Source organism: Ictidomys tridecemlineatus, chromosome 4 (genome assembly GCF_052094955.1).
Source record: "Ictidomys tridecemlineatus isolate mIctTri1 chromosome 4, mIctTri1.hap1, whole genome shotgun sequence".
Taxonomy (NCBI): Eukaryota; Metazoa; Chordata; class Mammalia; order Rodentia; family Sciuridae; genus Ictidomys; species Ictidomys tridecemlineatus.
The window spans coordinates 63,584,170-63,607,270 of NC_135480.1; the positions used below are offsets into that span (position 1 = coordinate 63,584,170).

At 51.2% G+C, this 23,101-nt stretch overlaps 1 protein-coding gene across 1 annotated transcript; it reads left to right on the top strand.

Annotated features, from left to right (window-relative positions):
• The first annotated feature begins 15,850 nt into the window (after positions 1-15,850).
• On the top strand, positions 15,851-21,290 carry Serpinh1 (serpin family H member 1). The gene is made up of 4 exons (XM_005323211.5): positions 15,851-16,466; positions 17,564-17,662; positions 17,748-17,980; positions 20,335-21,290. The coding sequence occupies exons 1-4, from the start codon at positions 15,851-15,853 to the stop codon at positions 20,635-20,637; spliced, it is 1,251 nt and encodes a 416-aa protein (XP_005323268.2). The 3' UTR covers positions 20,638-21,290.
• Positions 21,291-23,101: the final 1,811 nt, after the last annotated feature.

Sequence of the window (23,101 nt, forward strand, 5' to 3'; positions counted from 1 at the left end):
GATCTCAGGTCACTGATGTGAAGTGGTCCACCTCCTTCCTCCTGTCCCCGTTTCTTCTTGGTTTTTATGATTCTCTCCTGGCCAGCGTGTGAGGCTGGAGCTCTGGCTCTGTTCACTCTTGGGTTCCAGATTGCTGGGTTTGTAGTGTGTTCTCAGTAAACATTTGTTGCATAGAAGAAAGAAGGAATAAATGAAGAACTTCTAAGGATTCTCTCATGTGAACACGGAGCAGCTTTTGGCTCCCCTGTCCCCTCCCTCCACATCGCCCAGGCTTTGTGGGGCGACTCGGAGGGAGGGTCAGGGGTCTTGGAGCTGCTGGAAAGGAGGGAGAGTTGTGTGAGGGGTGGAAGCAGGGGAGATGAATGACCATGCATCTGCTTGGGGTGGAGGACACCTCATCTGACACAAAACTTGTGCTCACACTGCGCAGTTTACAGATCACCGCAAACCCAGTGTCTTCTTTGTATCCCTCAAAACAATCTGGGAAACAGGTTGAAACTTTTTTTCTTATTTTGTAGATGGGGCACTGAGGCTCTGGACAGCGATTTGTGGGGTAGGGTCATCGGGTGCCTCTCTGGTAAGAGTGGGACCTGGGGTGCCCAAAGGCTCTCCCCAGGACCTTATGCGCCAGTTCTACTTGTTGCTCGGGCTCCCAGCTTTGCCCCTGTTGTTCCCTCTGCCTGGCTTTCCTCTCCTCACCCTCTTTCAGGGGGTGGTATTAAGAGATAGAGAGGTGTTTACCTCAAGTGTAAATTTAAAAACCTCAATAATCAAAATTATATTTTCATATAATTTTTTTTTGATACCAGGGATTGAACCCAGGGGTGTTTGACCATTGAGCCACATTCCCAGTCCTTTTTTTTTTTTTTTTGAGACAGGGTCTGATTAAGTTGCCTAGGGCCTCACTAAATTGCTGAGGCTGACCTTGAACTTGTGATCTTTCTGTCTCAGCCTCTGGAGCCACTGGGATTACGTGTGTGAGCCACCATGCCTAGCTCATGTAAAATTTTTATTTTATTTTGGTACTGGGAATTGAACCTAGAGACTCTCTACCACTCAGCTACTTCTCCAGTCCTTTGTTTTATTTTTTTAAAATTTAAGACAGGGTCTCACTAGTTGCTTAGGGCCTCCTTGCTATGTGCCCAGGCTGGCCTCGAACTTGTTATCTTCCTACATTAGCTTCTTGAATTGCCGGGATCACAGACTTACACTACCATGCCTGGCCTCATGTAATAATTTTTAAAAGTCACAGTTAATGCAAACAAATCCATGATGTATAAAATACCTAATTTTAAATAAATATTGTTTAGTTTTCCTTTGCCTCAGGTTCTGCTATGGCTGACACAATCCTGTTTTACTGGCCTTGTCCAGGACTCACTACACAATTTGAGGGGCCCTTCCTTTAAAACTTATTAAAAACTTCAAAATGGCAACAGCAACATGTTTAACCCTGTGGGAGGCCCAATAAGACCAAGCAGGTTGTGCACTCATGAAGTCTGCCCTGATCCTGTCTTCGGTTAAAATGTTGATATTTTGTTCATAATGGGATTTGGGGTTGATTTTTATTTTAAAAAATACTGCATGAGCCAGGTGCAATGGCACATGCCTGTAATCCCAGCAGCTCGAGAGGCTGTGGCAGGAGGATTGCAAGTTCAAAGCCAACCTCTGCAACATAGCAAGGCCTGAAACAACTCAGTGAGACCCTGTCTCTAAATAAAATACAAATAAAGGGCTGTGGGTGTGGCTCAGTAGTTAAGTATCCCTGGGTTCAATCCCTGGTATCAAAAAAAAAAAAAAAAAAACTACATGAAAATATTATTGATAGTGACTCCCAAGGTTTGGGGTGCCTCTGTTAGGTTGTGTGCCAAAGGCAAGCGCCTTGCCCTCCTCCCATAGGTCTTCTCTACTTAGTGTGAACTTCCCAGCCTCAGGTGACCTCATGTAGGAAGTCTTCCCTGACCCCCACCCAGCCCTGCACCAGGTCAGGAACTTCTGGGCTCCAGCTCTGCTCAGCTTCCTCCCCTGTCATTTCCCTGACTGGAGAAAGTGAGTTTGGTTTTGCTTCTTGTTCCTAGCATGGGGCTTGTCCCAGCATTGTGGCTCAGGATAAACTGATTTTGAGTGATAATAAGTGACCTATTAGTGATGGAATTCTGTCCACATGAGGGCTTTGGGACAAGCAGCAGATCCTGGGTGACACCCTAGTGGGTAACCCTTGAGCAAGTCTCCATCTCTGAAAGTGCCCAGTGGAAGCAGAGCCGGCTCCGCGGGCACCTGACCTATTTGTCCCCACCCCACCCATGGGAACCAGGACAGGCACAGCCCCACTCTAGGTGGCAAGACAGACATCTGGCCAGGATGTGGGGACAGGTCCATGCTGTGGACCTCAGATGATGGTGCTGCCCACCCCAAGGCCTCTTGTGGACCAACTCACTGCACAAACTTTACTGAGTTCCACAAACCTCTGAGCCCAGCCCTGAGCTGAGTGTCCCTTCACCTTAGTCTCAATAGCCAGATTCCCTGGTTTGTGCCTGGGACCAGGAATTGATCCTTTCTAATTCTCAGTCCACCTCTACCCATCTTCAAGGGCTGTAATCCTGTGTCTGGGAGCTTGGGCAAGCTGCACATGGGCCTCTCCTGTGCTCTGATCCAGCCCTTTAGACCCCCAACTGGGACTCCCTCAAACCTGGCCACCTCTCTTCATTGCCCAAATACTTAGAGGCCCTTGCCTGGGGCCTGGACAAGGTTAACAAAGTAATCAACTTGTAGACTGTGCCCAAAAATGTGGGCAGGGGGCTGGGGATGTGGCTCAAGCGGTAGAGCGCTCGCCTGGCGTGCGTGCGGCCCGGGTTAAATCCTCAGCACCACATACCAACAAAGATGTTGTGTCCGCCGAGAACTAAAAAATAAATATTAAAAATTCTCTCTCTCTCTCTCCTCTCTCACTCTTTCTTAAAAAATAAATAAATATTAAAAAGAAATGTGGGCAACTCCCAGAGTCCTTGGAAACACTGATGCCAGCATGAGCCTCCTAATCTCGTCTGGCTGTGATCCAGGAATCCAAGCAAAGAGACCTGGCTGGATCCAGACCTGTCATTCTCAGGTTGTTAGAGGCTAGGTGTCCTCAGGTACAAACTAGGGGTTAAAATGCCTACCTTTCAGCAACGTGATGGGAACCTTTCTCCCAAGTTTTCTCTGGGGACTCAGCCTGGTTAAGTGTACCCCTGGGGGATCCCCTTCCCTTCGCTACTCATCCACATTATCTGTCCCAGCTAAAGAGATGAGGAACCTGAGGCTCAGCAGGATCAGGGACTTTCCCAAAGTTATGCTCAGAGTCAGAGGTGAGCAGAGTAAAACCCTGTGGTGACTCAGCCAAGGCTAGCTCTGTGGGGGCACAGGGCCCTCTCCTCCCCTCCTGTTTCTCCAGCTGGCTCTGAGAAAGGCTGAGCCAGTGAGGAACATCTGCAGCACAGCATTAGCTGTGGGCTCCACCCCCATCGCACACACACACACACACACACACACACACACACACACACACACACACACACACACACGGAGCTGAGGGCTCTTTTGGTGCTTCCATGAAAGGCGTGTTTCCCTCCTGAGTCAGAACAGACCCAGAACAGACGGCCTTTGGGTCTGACTGGGCTGCAGTCCCAGAGGCCAGCAAGCCTTGAGAGTCAGCCCCCACCCCCTGCTAGAACCGCTGGGCAGCGGCCAGCACAGCTGCATCCCTTCAGCAGGCTCCGCAATGATAGGCCCACGTTGCATCAGCTCGGCCTGTCTCTGCGCAGCTCCAGTCTCCACAGCCAATGAGGCCTGGCCGAGTATGCAGACCCCAGCACTGGCCCACCCCACCCGCCACCGAGTCACAGGAATCCTGCTGCTGAGGCCTGTCCCCCTCAGCACTCTCAGGAAGGGAGGAAGGGAAGAGGAGGGCCACTGCTCCATCGCATCCCTTGGCCTTTCCCCTGGGCCCTACCCACTCCCACAGCCCTGCTGGCTTCACCTTCCTTCCCCTCCTGGAGGAGCCGATTCCTTTGCCAAGGCCCTGCCTCTCCCCAGCTGCGGCCTTCCTACCTTCTCTACTTGCTCTGATCCATTACTGTCCCTGCCACGACTGCCACATTGTCATCTCCAGGCTGGCCTTCTGTCCCTAGAGCCAGACATGGGACACTACAGCCCCCTGGATTCTTTAATCTATGCACAAGGAAGCTCCCCAACTCCCCCTGCCTTCAAGAGAGTCTTCAAGAGAGGGACCATTGCCACCTGCTCAGCTGGCAGATGCCAGACAGGCCTTCTTCCCTCCTCCGCCCAGACCTTCCCTCTTCAATCCACAGCCGGGCCCTCCACAGCCCAGTGGTGTCTCTCTAGGTCTGGGCTCCAGCATCTTGCTCTGGGTTATTGTGACATCCTCCTCTCCACCTCCCCCTCTCACTCCCCACTAAGCAGGTCTGGTGGGTGGGAAATCCCAGGACTGGCCAGAGGGCCCTTAGCTCCAGCTCCAGTCTTCCCAGGGTGGTGGTGAGTTGGCCCAAGCCACAGGCTCCAACACCTCCTGGCACAGACTGCAGTTTCCCCAGCCCTCACTCAGGCATGGCGCCCACAGGTTGGAGGATGACCTCCCACTGGATGTCCCTTTTCTATTTATTTTATCAATATTTAAAAACTGATTATTAAAGGAATTCAGAGAAACTAGCTACTCCAGAGGCTGAGGCAGAAGGATGGCAAGTTGGAGGCCAGCCTGGGCAACTTAGTGAGGCTCTGTCTCAAAATCAAAATAAAAAGCCTGGGAATATAGCACTTGCCTAGCATACCTGAGGCTCTGGGTTCAAACTCCAATACTAGGAAAATTTTTTTTCTTTTTTTTTAAGAGAGAGAGAGAGAGAGAGAGAGAGAGAGAGAGAGAGAGAGAGAGAGAATTTTTTAATATTTATTTTTTAGTTTTTCGGCGGACACAACATCTTTGTTGGTATGTGGTGCTGAGGATCCAACCCGGGCCGCATGCATGCCAGGCGAGCGCGCTACCGCTTGAGCCACATCCCCAGCCCCCAATTTTTTCTTTTTTTAGAGAAGCACAGAAAAGATTTGATGTGTAGTTTCATCTCTGAAGATAAACACTATTGAGCCATTGAATATTTCTTTCTAGACTTTCTCTATGACTACTATGCACACTGATACACATTTTATTAATTGTTTATAGTAAGCATTAAAAAGAAAACTAACCCAGGCCTTTAAACATCAGAAAAATTTTTTAAATAAATAGAAGTCATCCAATAAGCAGCATTGACATTTATGAAATGTGAACACTCTTCCAGACATCTGTAGCTCTGCACATAAAATTTGCAGAAAATGCTATTTTGTTTTTAATGCAACAATCCATTGAGCTCAGCCCTCTTTCTCTGCCTGAGGATTACAATAGCTCCTCCCCCTTTCTGATGTCTGCCAATATTCCCTCCCTTACTGATCTTGTCTTCAAAAAAGGCTCTGATGAACATTGTTGTACATGAATCTGTGCTCAAAACTAAAGAATCATTTCCCTAAGCTAGATTCTTAAACTTATTTTTTTTTACAAAGAACACAAATCATTTCAAATTTTAAAAATAGGTAAATAGGGAATACATTCCTACAGTCCAGAAATTTATAACAGATGAAAAGAAAAGACTCTCACTCTGCAGTTCCCTCCAGTTCTCCTGCTGCCCTGCAACCAGTGTTACCAGTTTCTCAGTGACCCTAGAGCCACCTGAGCTTACACATTCTTCCACATGCTGAAATAAACTCATTTCAGAACATAAAGAATTTCCTCGCCTGGCACAGTGGTGCACACCTATAATCCCAGTAACTCAGGAGGCTGAGGCAGGAGGATCACAAGTTCAAGGCCAGCCTCAGCAATTTAGCAAGGCCCTCAGCAATTTAGCAAGATCCAGTCTCGAAAAAAAAAAAAAAAAAGAAAAGGGCTGGGGATGTAGCTCAGTGGTAAAGCAACCTTAGGGGTTTAAGGTTTTATTTTTATATAAAACCAAAACCAAACACCCCCACCAATTTCCTCACTTTTTGTTTTTCCCAACTTCAAGGTATTTCCACTTGTATTTAAGAATAGTTGTTTCCAATTTTTGCTATTATAGACAATGTGGCAGGAAATTATTCACTAAAGTGTTTTTATTTTTTTTAACTTTTTTTTTTATTTCTTACATACATGACAATAGTGGAATGCATTACAATCATAATTATCCATTCACAATACTATTTTTCGTAACTCTGTATATAAAATATGTTCACTCCAAATTATGCCATTATACATGAGCATTATTATTATTATTATTATTATTATTTGCATTACAATTCTTAATACACCACTAAGGTGTTTTTAAAAGCTTGCATAAATATGCCTTTTATGTCCTGATTTCTCCTTTGACCAGGAATGTATGTGAAACCTTCTTCCTGTTTAAATTCAGATCCCTCGGATCTACCCAGATCCTGCTTATATTCCCTGTGTTTCAGATGAGAAGGCCAAGATGCAGAGAGGCACATACTTTTCCTGGTCATGTTGTGAGTAGAGATGGAGACGGACCCTGTCCCAGACTTCCTGACTCCCAGGCTGAGTTCTTCCGGCTTGCCAGGTTGCCATCTCTACCTGTACCTCCCAGGGAAGTCCTTGCTGTAATCCTGGCCCTCTGTTAGCGTCCCATGTACATGCAAGGTGAAGAATGAGTGGAACGGTCTGGACAGTACTCAGAAGACAGAGCAGGAGAGGGCCGCAGCAGCTTCCTTGTGTGGCGGGTTCGACCCAATGGGGAAGAGGTGAAGAGAGATGTGTGGAGAGGAGGTCTGACGTCATTCCAGGTGTTATTCCATCTGTGCTTCTCATCAGCCTTGAGAGCAGCAGTCCTGTTTACAGAGGGGGTGATCAGATCATGGGCACATAGCCAAGAAGTGGCAAAGCTGGGACAGGACTCCAGGTCTCCTGAGTGGGTGCTGCACTAGACTGAGCACATTAGAGCTGGGCTGGGAGGTTGTCAGAGCTCAAGGTCCCTTTTTTGAGCATCAGAGATATAAGACAGAGGTGACAGCCCTGTGGACCACCTGAACATCATTGTTATCATGTGAAGAAGCCCCTGGGGGAGAGGACAGCTAGAAGGAAAGAGAAAGGGCAGGGTGGTATTTAATGACGCCTGTCCCATCCTGGTCTTGCTTGATGCCTGAGCCCTTTCCGAGAATGGCCAGAGGAGGCCAGGGAAGCAGAGGCTGAGAAGAGGCAGGACTCCTGTGCCCTCGCACACATGACTATCAGGCACAGGGGCCACATGTGGTGCATTTGGATTGCTGGAGATGTATGTGTGCGCTCCTCACGGCCACGTGGACAAGCACAGCGTATCAGTGGGCTGGTAACCCTGGAGAGCATGCGTGAAGGCAGTGGATTTCCTGTGGCTTCCCTAGGCACCAGAAAAATGCCGAGGGGTGGGGGTGGAGGCGGGCCTGCTCCAGGAGGAGGGATGAATCTGTGCCTGCCTCCTTACCCCCAGGGTGGCCTGTTGCCTCCCTCACTCCTACGTGGCAGCATGCAGGACAGTCCTTTTGGACAGAAGGCCCCACGCTCCATGAGAGGGAATCAGAGATTGCAGAGCAGCGTTTTCCTGACTCATGCCTTGGCCGGAGAACACACTTGGCTCTGGACAGCTGTCACGGAGGAGCAGCCTGGGGGTGGCCCTGCCTCCTCCAGGGACAGGATCACTAGAACTGGTTGTCAAAGCCTTTCTGGCCCAGCTTTATGCCACATAAAAAGGAAAAGGGGATTAAACGTCTCTCAACTAATGTTCTTAGTTAAGATTGAGACATTAGCCAGGCCCAGTGGTGTATGCTCCTGTAACACCAGCAACCCCAGAAGCTGAGGCAGAGGATGCTGGGCAGCACGTGGACGGGCTGGGCACTTACATGACACGCTAGTTTCTGTCCTAAGAGTCCATGGGGTGAGGACTGAGTGAATGTGGCCATGGCTGTTTGTGTAGTCCCTGGCAGAACGGGAGCCTGCCTATCTCAATTGTCAGCTAGAGAGGGTGTGCAGGGAAAGAGGGCCCAGGGCACAGACTCCATGGCCCAGCTCCATCTCTGATTTGCTGTGTGACCTTGAGCAAATTCCTGCCCCACTCTTGGTCTCAGTTGTAAATGCAATTGGACTTGCTGGTCTTCTACTCCCTGCTGTCTGGGGACCTTTCCAGCTGAGCTCCTGTGTGCAGGGTAGTAGGAACAGATTTGCAGGCACTTGGAAGAATCCAGACACGAAAGAAATCCTTGAGTTTCTCTGCATTTCAGAATCTCCCCCCCCACCCCCCTTCAAAGAGTGCTTTTTCCAGAAAGTACAGCCTGGAATGTGGGGGAAGGGCCACAGTCAGCCTCTGGGCTGGGCTCAGAGCTAAGAATAATGTGGCAAAGGCTCTTGACATTTTTTGCTGATGCTGGAAATTTAAAGGAGCCGTGGCCTTTCTTTCCTCCAAAAGGCCATGCTTGGCGGGGCAGTAGACTTGGGTCGGCCACTGCGCATCACTCACTGGTGCTGGCTGGCTGTGTTTACCAAGTGCTTCTTCTTCTTTTTATTTTATTTTATTTTTTTTATTTTTGTAGTTGTAGATGGACAGAATGCCTTTATTTTATTTGTTTATTTTTATGTGGTGCTGAGGATAGAACCCAGTGCCTCATGCATGCTAGGCAAGCGCTCTGTCACTGAGCTACAGTCCCAGGCCCCAAATGCTTCTTTTGTGCCATGACCTGAGCTGGGACCTAAGGATTCAAGATGACAAGGGTGAGGCCCTGCTCTTCCAAAATCTCCAGGGACATTCATTCACTGACAATCCGGGATGATAACATTGAGATCATGTAGCATGATAAGCCATGGAGGAGGCTTCTGGCCTGGTCTGCGCTTCGGTATGGGTCTGGTGAGGCTGGCAGAGGGACTTCAGATACAGATCCCCCACTGGCCCCCACTTCAGCTTCCCTGTCTATAAATGAAGAGCCTCAGTCCCCTCTATTCTTCACCTTTTAGACATCTGGGTTTATTTGACAGCATGAGCCTCAGTTTACCCCTCTACAAAATGGAACAGTCATAGTACTCTCAGCTTTCCCCTCCAATGTTGGTGAGGTCTAAGGGCCTAAGAAAGCTGAGATATGAAAGTGTACAGAGGAAGAGAAGTCTTTTTTTTTTTTGGCAGTACTGGGAATTGAACCCAGGGGTGCTCTACTACTGAGCTACATCCCTAATCTTTTTTAATTTTGAGACAGGATCTTGCTAAGTTGCCCACACTAGCCTCAAACAATCCTCCTGCCTCAATCTCCTGAGTCGCTGGGATTATAGAGGTATGTGTCACCATGCCTGATAGAAAGGAACTCTTGATGAGACTTTGACATTGGAATCTCCTAGAGACCAAGGCAAACCTCCACTAGCTTTGATGAGCCCTCTCTGTCCTTGTCTCAGTCCTTAGCTCACTGACGAAGTCATGAGCTCACCTGGGGCCGAGGTGAGAGTGAGGGTGGAGGATGGGGTCTGCTGGGAGATCCAGGCAGTGTCCTTATATAGAAGGATTTCTCCTTATAGGCAGATACAGTTGAAGCAGGACGCACACAAGAATTAGGATAGCTACTCCAAAGAGGTGGACACCACCCCAAGGGTGGAAGCTTTTGTGAATCAAAAGGATCAGACCTGTCCTCCAAAAAAATACTGGGCTGTTTCTGAAGGCCACAGGGTTCCCTGTAGAGACAGGTACCAGGAACCTGACATTTTAAGATATAGCAGAAAAGACTTCTGTCTGGCACTTGTAGACAGGAGTCTACGCCATTTGACATGCTTTGCCGCTCAGAGTTTTTAATACTTTTATTTTAAGATCCTTTGAACCCTTAGCTGGGCTCAAAGATTCTATGTGGCTTCAAGTGTAAGATCATGTTGTATGGTGGTCACTTTAGGATTCAAGTAATTGGTGATCCCTTGACCCTAATTCAGAGTCTGAAGCTTTTGAGATCTAAGATTTCTCATAGTCCCTGGAGTCAGAAGACTGAATAGCATCAGCCTAACCTTGATCCAGACTGAGAAGCTAGTCTCCCCTTGAAAATGACTGAGGCCAGGGACCCAGAGGATGCATCTACTGGGTACTGGAATTCATTTGCTTTCCAGGATCTGACAAGGACCTGGAAGAAAGAAGGTGCTCAAACATTTTGCTGATTGAATGAACGAGGGACTAATAGTGAGTGAAGTTCAGTCTCTATACTCTGTCCCTTCCTCTCCATACTGTGCCCATTAGTTATCTATCATTTCACTAGTGAAGAGGGTTGGGGCGGGGTCTTTTAAACAATTTGTCTTACTGAGTTCTCTACTAACATGCACATACCCCTCACAATGGACATCCCTGAGGTCAGGGACTTTGTCCAGTGCCAGAACAATGAATACCCTAGGTTAACTCAGAGCTCAAGGTACTATCAGTTGTGGGAGGGTGGGGTGGGAAGGGTTGATAGTGAGATCTGGAGCCTGGGGAAAGGCATTGAGACAGAAGGGGTGCAGGGACAATGAACTGGAGATAGAAAAAGGGAAAGAGGGGAAAGAAGAAGAAGAAATGACAGCACAATTTTTTTTTTTTCATTACTGGGGATGGAACCCAGGGTCTCCAGGCAAGTGTCTTACCACTGAGCTACAACCCCAATCCTTTTTGTTTTTTTCTTAAATTTTGAGACAGAGTCTCATTAAGTTGGCCAGACTGGTCTTGAACTTGCCTTCCTCCTGTTTCAGCCTCCTGAGTACTTGAATGCTCCGATTAGCACCATATTTCAGTCAAGGACTGTGGAATGGAGAACTGGGGCTAGTTAGATGGTGATGGAGCAAACCTGAGGGGTAGCACAGAGAGTTGCACAAGGATGGGAAGTCAGAGCTGGAAAAAAGTGCAGCACCCCTAGAATTTCAGGGAAGGGGTGGTGGCAGAGATAATACAGAAAATCACGTGGTACAGTCCTTAGTGGATAGCCAGGGTTTTCCTTCTGTGTACCTCTCCATACCCAGCAGTACCACCTGATGTTCCCCAGCAGTCTCTGCAAGACCTGGACTTTCCAGGGTGAGGGGCAGGTACCTGGTCTGGTTCAAGCCCTCACTGTCTCAGAATGGCCACTGACATAAAGATCAGCTGAGGATGAAGATTTTGGGGTCAACCCAGAACTGAAGGGCACTGACTCCTAAAGTCTGACTACCTTCCCTGTTGCAAAGAACTGGGGCCCTGACTGAGGAGAAGCAGGGATTGGGGGACCCAATTAAGTTTCACCTTGAAAACAGTGAGAGTGGAGAGGGGCAATGGATGTACTCCGAGCAGAGCAAGGAAAGGGGTGCCAGAGAGAATGTGAGATCAGGAGCGGGTTGGCTTGCCTGGAGAGCCTGGAGCAGGGGCTCCAGTCTGGGGAAGCTGGACCTTGAAGCCTCCTCCAGCTAGCTCAGTGGCCCCAATCCCCCTCCCCATCTCCAAGACCACCAGGGTCCCCAAGTCTCCTCGGCATCAAAGGACACTGGTGTGCTCTGAAGGACTAGTTAGTCACCATGGGGGGACTCACTGATGCCCCACAGCCCAGCTAGAGAAGGGGGACAGTAGGACCCAGGGGCCTGGACAGCGCCTCAGCCTGCAGACAGAGGGCGGGAGGCAGGCGGTTAGGGGGAGGTCTTTGGCTTTTTTTTTTTTTTTTTTTTTTTGGTGGAGCTGGGGCGCCCTGCGGAAGCCTTTTCCAACTTTCCAGAAGTTTCTCGGGACGGGGGCTGGAGGGGGTGGGGACAGCCATATATAGATCCGGGGCCTGAGGCAGCGGGCGGAGAGTACAGTCAACCCAAAGCAGCCCGGAGGTGAGACTCCCGGTCCCAGAGCCGGCCCGACCCAGGTGAGGGGTAGGTGCGGCAGGAGGAGCGCTCAACAATTCTGGGGTGCTTCTGGAGAGGGGGCGGGTGGCCTTTAGGAGGCGTTGGGTCCAAACCAGAGCCCCTAAAATGAAGTCCCAGGCACTTGGGGGCAGCTGGAGCATCGTGAGGGGGAATCGCAGCCTGGAGGCGATGAAGCCATACAGACCGGCAGGGCAGGGCGCAGGGAGCAGGGCTGGGACGGGGATCTGTGCACTCTCGGGGGTTGGGAAAAGTGCAGCGCCCCTAGAAGTTCAGGGAGCCGGTAGTGGCAGAGACAGACAGTGGGGCTGGGAGTTGGTGCTGAACGGGACCCTCCGCAAACAGGAAGGAGGAGCTGGGGCCTTTCCTACAGGGATGCGGCTGGTCAGCTTGGCAATTGGAGGACCAAGGTCCTGCAGTGACTGATGGGTCACTCCCAGGCTTGATGGGGGTCATCTGAGCCTAGGAGAGGAGGTGAACCGGTCTCAGCTTTTCCTGGGGTGTGAGGTCCTGGCTTTTGGGGTTCCATGCTTCAGGAGGAATCACCAAAAGGGGCTCCATTTCTGATGAGTGGTATGTGTAGAGCATGGCAGCTGAGGGAGAGATAAGCAGCCAGCCCCCCTCCCCCTCAAAAAGGGAGTGGGAGTCTGCAGGGTCTTATGTAGGGTGGGGGCAGGGACTGGGGCCGAGAGACTCACTGGAGATGAGGGAGTCATCCACCCTTACTCTGTCTACCCACCTGGTTCCTGAAGGAACTGCAGGGTTAGGGCTTCTTCAGAGGCTGGGTTTCCCTACCCCCAGCTTAGACACATTCCTGAGGCATCTAGAGAGGGGAAGAATGAAAGCACTTCCAGCCGGGCCTGAAGTCCTGGCCCCTCCTCTTCCCTGGTTTCCTGCCGCTGGTCCCTCTGTGCTGCAGGGCTGCAGGGCCCGGATGGAGGCCTGGAGAAAACTGGGGGCTTTGATTGCCTGGAAGCTTGGACTGGGGCCACACCCTCTAGTCCTCTGATCCTTTGTGTACCCATCCCCCTTTCCTGCCCTGGCCTTTGTCTCTGGTCACCAGGATTCCTAGCAGACTTTTGTTGTTCTGGCTGTGCAAGGGGACACCACCTGTGGCCTTCAGGAGGGTTCTGTGAGTGTTTCTGAATAGATGGAGCCCTGTGCTAGGAAGTCTGACCGCTATTTGTCCTTGAGGGACCTGGGGTAGTGTCCTGCCAGATGTGCCTCAGTTTCTCCCACTGTATAGTGACGTGATTCATCTCTGAGGTCCCTCGAAATCTGGGACGGGTGCCCTTTGGGGGCTGGGCTTGGCCCCTACTCCCAACCTCCCCTTTGTGGGGTCCCATTGTCTTCACTCTTCTGTTTTCTTTCAGAATGAAAAAGTCAGGCATTGACCTCCCTCTGAGGCAGTTTCAAGGTACTTTAGACTCCTCTCAAATATTTGAGACCCTCTGACCCCCAGCCTCTCCTTCCCTCCCCTCCCAGCCCCAGCTCAGTCCAGCCAGCTGTGGGCTATGCGGATCTTGGATTTTGTTTATGCAACTGTAGATAGACTGTCTAACAGTGGCCTGAGGGCTGGCATTTCTCTGTGGCAAGATGGGCTGGGCTGTGGGAAGCTGGCTTGCTTGCAGAAACTTGCCTTCCTCCATTCTTGCTGCTGGGTTTAACGGGGCGGCCCTTCTTCCCAGCCTTGCATCTTCCCTTGAAAAGTGCAGATGTGAAAGGAAGCCAGGGAGGCTCTTGGGGTCTCCTGGCAAATCCATAGCCCCCCTAGGACCTGAACCCAGGCCTCCTGTCTCCCAGGCTGGAAGCCCCCTCTGCTGGCCTACAGAGATAATTCAGCCTCTTGCCTGCCACGTCACCAGGAGCAGGAGCTATGTGGCTGCCTGAGAAATCCCAAACTAGTCATTTGGAGCTTTCTTGAGAAGCCCCTCCCAGCCCTTTGAGGTTTTGGTTGGCTGGGGGTGGGGGCTGTCAAGATGGTGGCTGCCACGTGGCACCCTGCACTCCTCCACCAGCCACTAAGGAAGGGGATGCTGGTGGTCTGTGCAGCCCTATCTGAGCTCTGAACTCAGTATCAGCTGCCTGGATTAGAGGTGGCCTTTGAGTAGGGTGATCATGTGCCTGTTGTCCTGGCAGAATAATTAGAAATGTTCCATTTTACTCTCTTAAGTGTCCTTGTTTATGCAATAAATTATATGCTACCTCTGCCTTTGAGGCCTTAGGCCTGGTGGGGAAGGAGCCAAGGCTGGGAGGGAGGAGGCCTGGAGCCTCATCTGGGCCTGAGGTCCTCTGTCATTTCAGTGCTTGAGGGTGAGGTCCCAAACTCCCTTGTACCATCCCCCAGGTGTCTGTGGAGCTCAGTGGCACTCTGCTCCTCTGTCATTCCCTCTCCTGAGGCCCTTTGCTTCTCCTTTGAATTGAAACTTCAAGGTCCTAGGGAGGTGGGAGACCTGGCTGGGTTGATAGGATGCCAACAGTAGAAGCTACCCAGAAATCCAGTGCTCTCCCCACTGGCCAAAGTCCCTGAGGGCCTTCCACTAGGATTTCAAATTTTCTATCTTCCTTTAGGATACATTTCCAACTATAATTTTCATTTACATTGTTTTCATATTTATTTGGTGTAGTTCAAGAGTATATTGTTTGGTGTGTGTAGGAGGACCATGAAACTTGACTGCCAAAGTAGTGGAAACTGTCTCTTCCAGGGTTCTTTCTGACTTTTCCTCTTTCCCTGTTGTCTCTTCTGTGCTGTTGCATGAGGTTGAGGGGAAGGACCTGAAGGGTGTGTGTGAGGAAATCTCTCATGAATAGAGACTGTTCTGATTGAAAGTCTCAGAAAGGGGAGTGGTGTTCGTCCTGGGGTTCCTGCTACTGCTGGGGTCAGGGAAGGGGCCTGAGGATAAACTTGAGGCCATGGAGCAGATGGCTTGTGTGGCAGTGGCTGTCAGACAGGAGTGCAGAATAGAATCTGATGTGGTGGTTTCAGCTTCCTAGGAGGATGAACACACATCTGGCCAGCCTCTGATGGTGGGGGGAGGGGTTACTACTCCTTTGAGCTATGACTCACTCCCTTCCCCAGGATCCTGCCCTTATTCTCTCCGGAAACCCCCTTCCCCTCCTAGTTTCCAAGGAATTGCTCCCAAGAGCTTTAGTCCTGGGATTTCCTGTCTGGTCCAGGGGCTGTAGGCAGCCTGGCAGGCTAAGTCTACCTAGGCCCTTGCAGTGTGGAAAAGGGAGACAGGCTGGGTGGACACACATGCACACACACATTCAAGGTCATCCCAGGGGTAGCAGAATGGAACACCTGGACTTCTTCATTTAATGAATAAACCTAGCAGTGGCTCATTAACATCCCAGAGTGAAAGGGGAGAGGCATGGGGGTGGGGCAGGCCCATAGGTCTGTCCCACAGGACATCTTTTGCCCAGGCATCTGGGCTTATTGTAGATTTTCAGACCTGCTGTTCCTTGTTCTTACTGGAAAAGGGCCCTCAGGGTCATGTGAGATCACAGCTTAGCTCTATATAGACTGATAGAGACCTTGGGTCTGGCAAGTTGCCCTGGTTTACCTCCTCTCAGGAATGGCTGAGGCCTGTCATGTGCTAGGCCTTCAGGATCCAGTGGGGGAACCAGACAGGTTGGAAGCCACAAGCCACTTAGGGGCAGAAATAAATTTACAGTAAACACATAAATATGTGTAAGTGTTGGATGCCCAATGCAGGAAACCAATAGGGTGGCCTGGTGGTGACTTGCTACGAACCCTGCTTTACATTGACCCCTGAGAGAATGGGCAGCCCTGAGTGGGATCTGGGATTCCACAATTCTGGGTTCACTCGTACCCATCTTCAGGAAATTTGGTGGTGGGGAGAAGCTGGGAAGGAAGACACAGGGCTTCAGGGCCACACTCTTCTTCGCAGCCCTCACAGGTCCCTGGCGGTGCACACAACCCACCTTCCAGCCATGCTCTCCCTCCCATTACTTGGTACCCTCTGCCTCCTGGCCATGGCCTTGGCAGCCGAGGTGAAGAAACCCGCAGCAGCCCCCGGCACCTCAGAGAAGCTGAGCCCCAAGGCGGCCACTCTGGCCCAGCGCAGCGCTGGCCTGGCCTTCAGCCTGTACCAGGCCATGGCCAAGGACCAGGCTGTGGAGAATATCCTGCTATCGCCCGTGGTGGTGGCCTCCTCCCTGGGCCTGGTGTCTCTGGGCGGCAAGGCGGCCACGGCCTCGCAGGCCAAGGCGGTGCTGAGCGCCGAGCAGCTGCGGGACGAGGAGGTGCACGCGGGCCTGGGCGAGCTGCTGCGCTCGCTCAGCAACTCCACAGCGCGCAACGTGACCTGGAAGTTGGGCAGCCGCCTGTATGGGCCCAGCTCCGTGAGCTTCGCCGACGACTTCGTGCGCAGCAGCAAGCAGCACTATAACTGCGAGCACTCCAAGATCAACTTCCGCGACAAGCGCAGCGCCCTGCAGTCCATCAACGAGTGGGCCTCGCAGACCACCGACGGCAAGCTGCCCGAGGTCACCAAGGACGTGGAGCGCACCGATGGCGCCCTGCTGGTCAATGCCATGTTCTTCAAGCGTGAGTTGCAGGGCAGGGTGTGAGGGTGGCGGGCTCTTCCTAGAGTTCCTTGTGGGGGCTCTTCGCTGCTCCTCATTGAACACAGCGACCTGCTGAGGCATAACGGTTTTTGAAATGTTTTATACACTAGATTCAGAGATCTTTTACAAACCAAATTCATAGAGGTAGCCAGTGGTTGAAAGGACTGGGACAGGGATGCAAGCCCTCAGAGGGACTCCAGATATGTGATATGTGCTCCTACATATCATTTTTCATCAAAGCAATGTGCCATAGCTTGTATGTGTTGGAATCCATAAAATTCAGAATCCATTGTGCCCCGAACGTGAGCTGGAGAAAGGCACCCATTCCTTAAAGCAGCCCTTGGAGACAGGCAGTGTTACATCTGTTTCACAGGCAAGGAAGCTGAGGCTCTGCTGGCAGGTAGAGAGTCAAGATCTGGTGGAGTTGATGTGAATTGAACTGAAGATAGATTTGGGGTCAGTGGATATGTGTGAGTACCTACTTGGATGGTACTCTTATCGGTTGGCTGTAAGGATGAGGAAACCTATTTTATAAATGGAGCCAAGCTGAGAGAGCCGAGACCTCTCACAGTCAGTTGCTGAGCCTGGATCAGAAGGCAGGTCTGGTTGTGGCCCAACACACATTAACCAATTTCCCATCATCTTTCTGGTCATGGAGACAGAACTTGCCAACAAGAATAAGGGTGGTCCAGGGTGCTCCTGCCCAGGACACAGTCCCCCTTCAGTAATCGGGCTGGGTAGCAAGCCCAGCTCAGCAGGTTTCCCAAACACCTGACAAGTGCCACACAGGCAGTGGACATGGAGGAGGCTGAGGTGAGGGTGGAATGAGATCCCTGTCACTTGGGGACCTACTAGAGGAACTGCATTCTAAGACAGCATGCCCTAGAGGGCACTCTTCACCCAAGAGCAGGGAACATGCACTCTCTGGGCTGGGCGCTCAGGAGAGAGGCACATTGAAGCCTGGCCCTGAGAATGGTCACCTGCCCGTGGCAAGGATAAGTGTAGCACGGTGTGCAGTGGGCTGTGATAGTGTCTGGGGACCTGGATCTCTAACCCTGTGCTCTGTTCCCACCATAGCACACTGGGACGAGAAGTTCCATCACAAGATGGTGGACAACCGTGGCTTCATGGTGACTCGTTCCTATACCGTGGGTGTCACAATGATGCACCGGACAGGTAGGTGCCTTGAGGAGCAGGGGGTCTAGACGACGTCCTACCCCCCACTCCACAGCACACCCAGTGTCCTCTGCTCTCCACCCAGGCCTCTACAACTACTATGATGATGAGAAGGAGAAGCTGCAGATCCTGGAGATGCCCCTGGCCCACAAGCTCTCCAGCCTCATCATCATCATGCCCCACCACGTGGAGCCACTCGAGCGCCTTGAGAAGCTGCTGACCAAGGAGCAGCTGAAGGTCTGGATGGGGAAGATGCAGAAGAAGGCTGTCGCCATCTCCCTGCCCAAGGGTGTGGTGGAGGTGACCCACGATCTACAGGTGAGGGTTGGCCCAACTTGGCCCTGCAAGCCCTGGCAGAGGAGGAAGGGATTAGGCCAGTGTGTCCCCTGGGTGTCTAGGCAGTACTGGCTGGGCTCCGATAGGGGGAACGCAGGGGAGGATGTGTGGGACCTGCCCTTGGGCAGTTGATCATACCATGGACACTTGCTGTGTGACAGCCATTGAAGCACTTTGTTTATGTTAAGCTCTCTCAGTCCTCTAAACAACTTCCTTTGGGAGGACTGTAGCTGATGGATGAGGAAACTGAGACTCAGAAAAGTTAAGTAACTTATTCAAAGTTACCTAGCCAGTAGTTGGGATATTGCACACTCAAGTGAGACCCTAGTCACTGTGCTGCCTCTGGGAGTCTGGAATGTCCAGTTAGAGGTTGCTCAAGCTGGAGTGTCATCCACCACATAAGATTGACATCCAGGTCCCTTAGGATGGCCAAGACTTGCACACATGCTCAAGGGGATTTCCCCCTTGTGACCAATGTGGGTGGTGGGCAGAGGCTCAGAGAGAAAGGGTGACTCCCCAAGATCCCACTAGCTTGAAAGTGGGGGAGCTGCAGTTAGACCTCAAGGTGAAGACATGGGGTGGCCTTTTTGTCAGGAGGAGACAATTGACCTACTCAAGAGAGAAAACTCATGTCATTCTTGCCTTGGGTGCCAGAAATGGTTCCCAGGAAGGCTCCTGACCCATAGATTACTTCAGATTTACTGCACAGAGAGCTTGGAGAGAAAGTTCAAGATGGAATGGGGCTTAAGCTCCAAACCAGAGCCTAGTAGGGCTTGTAATGGTCTGTACTGTAGACAGTTTCCAAAGAAGAGTCTGCACTGTCTCCCACCTGGCCCTGGCCCCAGTTCTTCCCCATCCCTTGGCCAATGGTCTCTCCTTTTTTCTGCTGTGTCTTTTGGAGCTCAGCAGAGACAGGACTTACAGTCCATGGGGTAGACTGAGTTGGCAAATTCAAGGTGGGTGACTTGTGCATAGTCATCAGGATGAATAGCTAGGCCTGCTCAGACACCTCTCTCAGGACTGCCTGAGTCTCAGGACCCCAGGCCTTGTCACTGTTTGGCCCTGCCAGAGAGAAGAGACTGTTCTGCAGAAACCTGGGCTCCCGAGGCGGCTGTCCACTCAGCCATGTTCCTTTTCTTTTTGAATTTTTTTTTTTTTGTACTGGAGAGAGAATTGAGGGGTGCATTACTGCTGAGCCACATCCTTGATCCTTTTTATTTTTATTTTTTAAATTTTTGAAACAGGGTTTTGCTAAGTTGTTGAGACTAGCCTTGAACTTGTGATGCTCCAGCCTCAGCTTCTGAAATAGCTGGGATTACAGGCCTGTGCCACTGTGCCTGGCCAGCCAATGGTCCTTCACTGACCTCTCTTACACTGAGAGTCAGTCTTGACCTCCACAAAGAGCCTTGTCTAGGGCTATCCCCTTCCAGAGCTCTGAGCCAGGTGGGAGGGACAGACAAGACCATCATTGCGGGGCACTGCTTGTCTCAGGGATGGAGAGCCCTGAGGGGAGAACAAGAGAGGACAGCCATCTTGGAGGCAAGTTGTTCAGGGAGGCTGTCTGTGGAGAATAGGGTGGGGCATTCCAGGGGATGAGGCTGGAGGCTGCTGTGTGGACATGGGTATTTAGCCTCCAAGTGCTGTGCAGAGCCATGGGAAGGTGCATACATGCACACATGCATGCCTGTGTGTGTGTTTAAACTTTCTATCATGAAACATTGTAGCACCTTATTTTGATAGATCAGTGGAAGGAACCCTCATATGACCATCACCCAGCTTGACCCTCATCTCTTCATACCCCATAGTGGTTCATCTGAAGCCACCATTCGTCCCGGCATCAGGTCGTTTGGAAGCAGACCCCAGGTGTCGTATCACTCGGGACATGCTGTCAGCCCCGGAGTGATGTGGACTTAGCTGTCCTTTGATTTGTCTTTGTCAGTACTTGGGTGTGCTAAAATCTCCTAGAGAGTTTAAGAAGGATCTGTCCACTCCCCTTCCCAGAGTTTTGTGGGTTTGGTGGGTCTGGATTGGGGTCAGGGGACCTGCCCTCAGATCTGCTCCCAGGGTTGCTATCTGTCCCTGGAGTCCACCTCGAGGGGCACAGCCTGAGGTTGCTGGGCAGCACAGGGATCACATCTGATTGTTATTTCTGAGTCCCAGTTTCCTCCTCTGGAGCTTGAGGAGGAAAACAGAGAAAGCAGCGTGTGAGTGAAGCCCCTGATGGACTTGGCACCCAGACTGTGTGGCCTGGGCTTGGCTGTGTCTTCTCAGGGTGGTCAGGGTGATGTGGGTGGAGGCTTGAATGCCGTGGTCTCACCTGGCACCTGGTCCCACAGAAACACCTGGCGGGGCTCGGCCTGACCGAGGCCATCGACAAGAACAAGGCAGATTTGTCGCGCATGTCGGGCAAGAAGGACCTGTACCTGGCTAGCGTGTTCCATGCCACCGCCTTCGAGTGGGACACAGAGGGCAACCCCTTTGATCAGGACATCTATGGACGTGAGGAGCTGCGCAGCCCCAAGCTGTTCTACGCAGACCACCCCTTCATCTTCCTGGTGCGAGACACCCAGAGCGGTTCCTTGTTGTTCATTGGGCGCCTGGTCCGGCCCAAGGGTGACAAGATGCGAGATGAATTGTAGGGCCCTCAGGTGGGCACGGGATGACAGGAAGCAGCTGAAGGTTCCTGAGACACATGGGTGCTATTGTGGGGGGAGGTACCAGTCTTGGATATCCCATGGGGTGGGGGTGGAAAACCAGACCAGGGTTCCTTGCACCTGAGCGGACTTTCCCAGCTAGAGTCCACTCCGCTCGGACATGGGTCCCCAGATGCCATGATGCTGAGCCCAGAGACCCTACAAACTGTGCAACCTGGGAGATAGCCATCCTGTCCCACCCTCCAAGTTTGGATCCAGCCAATCCTTTCTTATAGGTGGGACCTGGAGCTGGGGGTGCAGCCCAGGCCTCTGCTGACACTCCCATGGCCTCAGTCCCTCCCCTTCCCCCAGCCTCTCCCAACTTCCTCCAGCTACACAGCTAGGTGCTGCAGTCCCTGGAACCAGGCACCCCAAAATGACTGGCTTGGGTACAGGAGATGGGAAAAACTGCTCATAGGAGGAGGCAGACCCTGGTCGAGAATTGTATTGGGCATCCTGGGATGAACTTTTTTTTTTTTTCCTTTTTTAGTTTTTCAAAGATGGGGGGAAGAGGGAACGTGAGCCTTTTTTTTTTTTTTCTGTCAAAATAAGAACTTATTTGTACAATTTGTTTTTTCAATAAAATTTTTCCAATTAAATTTTGTTGGCGCATGGAAGAAGATTGGATCAGGAGATTGCCATGTCATTCTTCCCAGGGGACAAAGTCCTTCTGTCTAATAGTCCATATCAGGCCCTGCAGTGCTGGCAGATAGCCCCAGACAATGGCATGAGGCAGGCCCACTGCAAGCCCATAGGGGAAGCCCAGCAGCCTTGAGGAGGTTGGGCTGCGGCCTCCCAGGCTTCAGTCTGTTTGCTTTTCATTGTAAGCTGACTGCATCTGACAGAGCCCACGAATCGGAGCTCAGGCCCTGGTTGGTAAAGTGCCTGTGGTGGGCTGTGGAAGGAGGGAGTTGGTGGGACACTTGCTCTCAGGTGGTCCAGCACATACGTGGATTCTGTAGCAGGGGAGGAGGAACCCAGCACAGTTCCTCTGATACTGTCCTCTTGGTCTTTAAGGCTCCCAACACCATACCTTCAGGGGAGAGGACAGAACAGGAGACCAGAGGCCAGGGAGGCAGAGGAGACTGGATTCAGGGCCCACGTCAGCTATCCATAGACTGTGTGACCTTGGGCAAAGCGCTTCCTCTCTGGACATCTGTCTATTTTCTTCCTTTCTGGACATCCATCTATTTTCTTCCTCTCTGGACATCTGTCTATTTTCTTCCTCTCTGGACATCCGTCTGTTTTTGTGGGGAAGAACCCCTTACCGGCCAGGCAATCCAGCAGAGTTCCCCAAGGTGTGGGCAAAGCTGCATAAGGGCCCGCTGACTCCCAGCATTACCACATGCACTTTTACCAAAACCACATTCTTAGGTTTGTCTTGTATTGTGTCCTCTCCACCTTCAAGGGGCTTTTTTAGAAGGGAGACTTAGGGACAGCGATGAGCATGCTCAGAACTCAGTATGTGTTGCTGCTCACCTGGATCATTCCTATTTCCAAATGTGCCATGTTTGTTCTCCTGCCTCAGGGCCTTTGCGCTGGTTGTTCTTGTGGCCTCCTCCCCCAAAATGGCACTTGTAGTTTTTGGCTTTGGTTTGGTAGTAGAGATTGAACCCACAGGTGCTCTACTACTGAGCTACATCCCTACCTCCCTTAAATAATATATTAATTTATTTTAAGAAAGAGTCTTGCTAAATTGCCCAATCTGGTCTCAAACTTGGGTTCCTCCTGTGTTAGCCTCTCGATAGCTGGGATTACAGGCAGGCACTACTTATTGTAGATATTCACAGGTCTTCCGGCCCCCCCGCCCCTCCCCCCCCCCGTCCCCCTCCCTTCCCACCATCAGCATTCAGAACTCAGCTCAGAGGTCATTTGCTCAGAAAGGCCTTACCTTAATCAACACCTCTCCTACCTCAGTTTCTTTTTTTTGGTACCAGGGACTGAACTCAGGCACTAGACCACTGAGCCACACCCCCAGCCCTATTTTGTATTTTATTTAGAGACAGGGTCTCTGAGTTGCTTAGGTCCTTGCTAAACTGCTGAGGCTGGCTTTGAACTCATGATCCTCCTGCCTCAGCCTCCTGAGATGCTGGGATTACAGGTGTGCGCCATCACACCTCCGTTTCTATACCACATTTTCTCATTTTACTGACTTGGCATTATGACATTGACCACTTATGGTGTACCTTCCTGGGCTGCCTTTCATGAGATTGGAAGCTCCTGAGAACAGGATCATGTCTGTCTGTTCTGCATCATACCCAGGTTCCTGTCCTGGATCTAGAGGCGGCATCATACACTTACGAGGCATTAAGACCATTTTTGTGGAGTATATGAAAAGGCTGTTCTAGAAGAGAACCATGGATTGGGGAATCCAGAGGAGGAAGCCATGGCTGCTTCTGGTTCCCAGAAT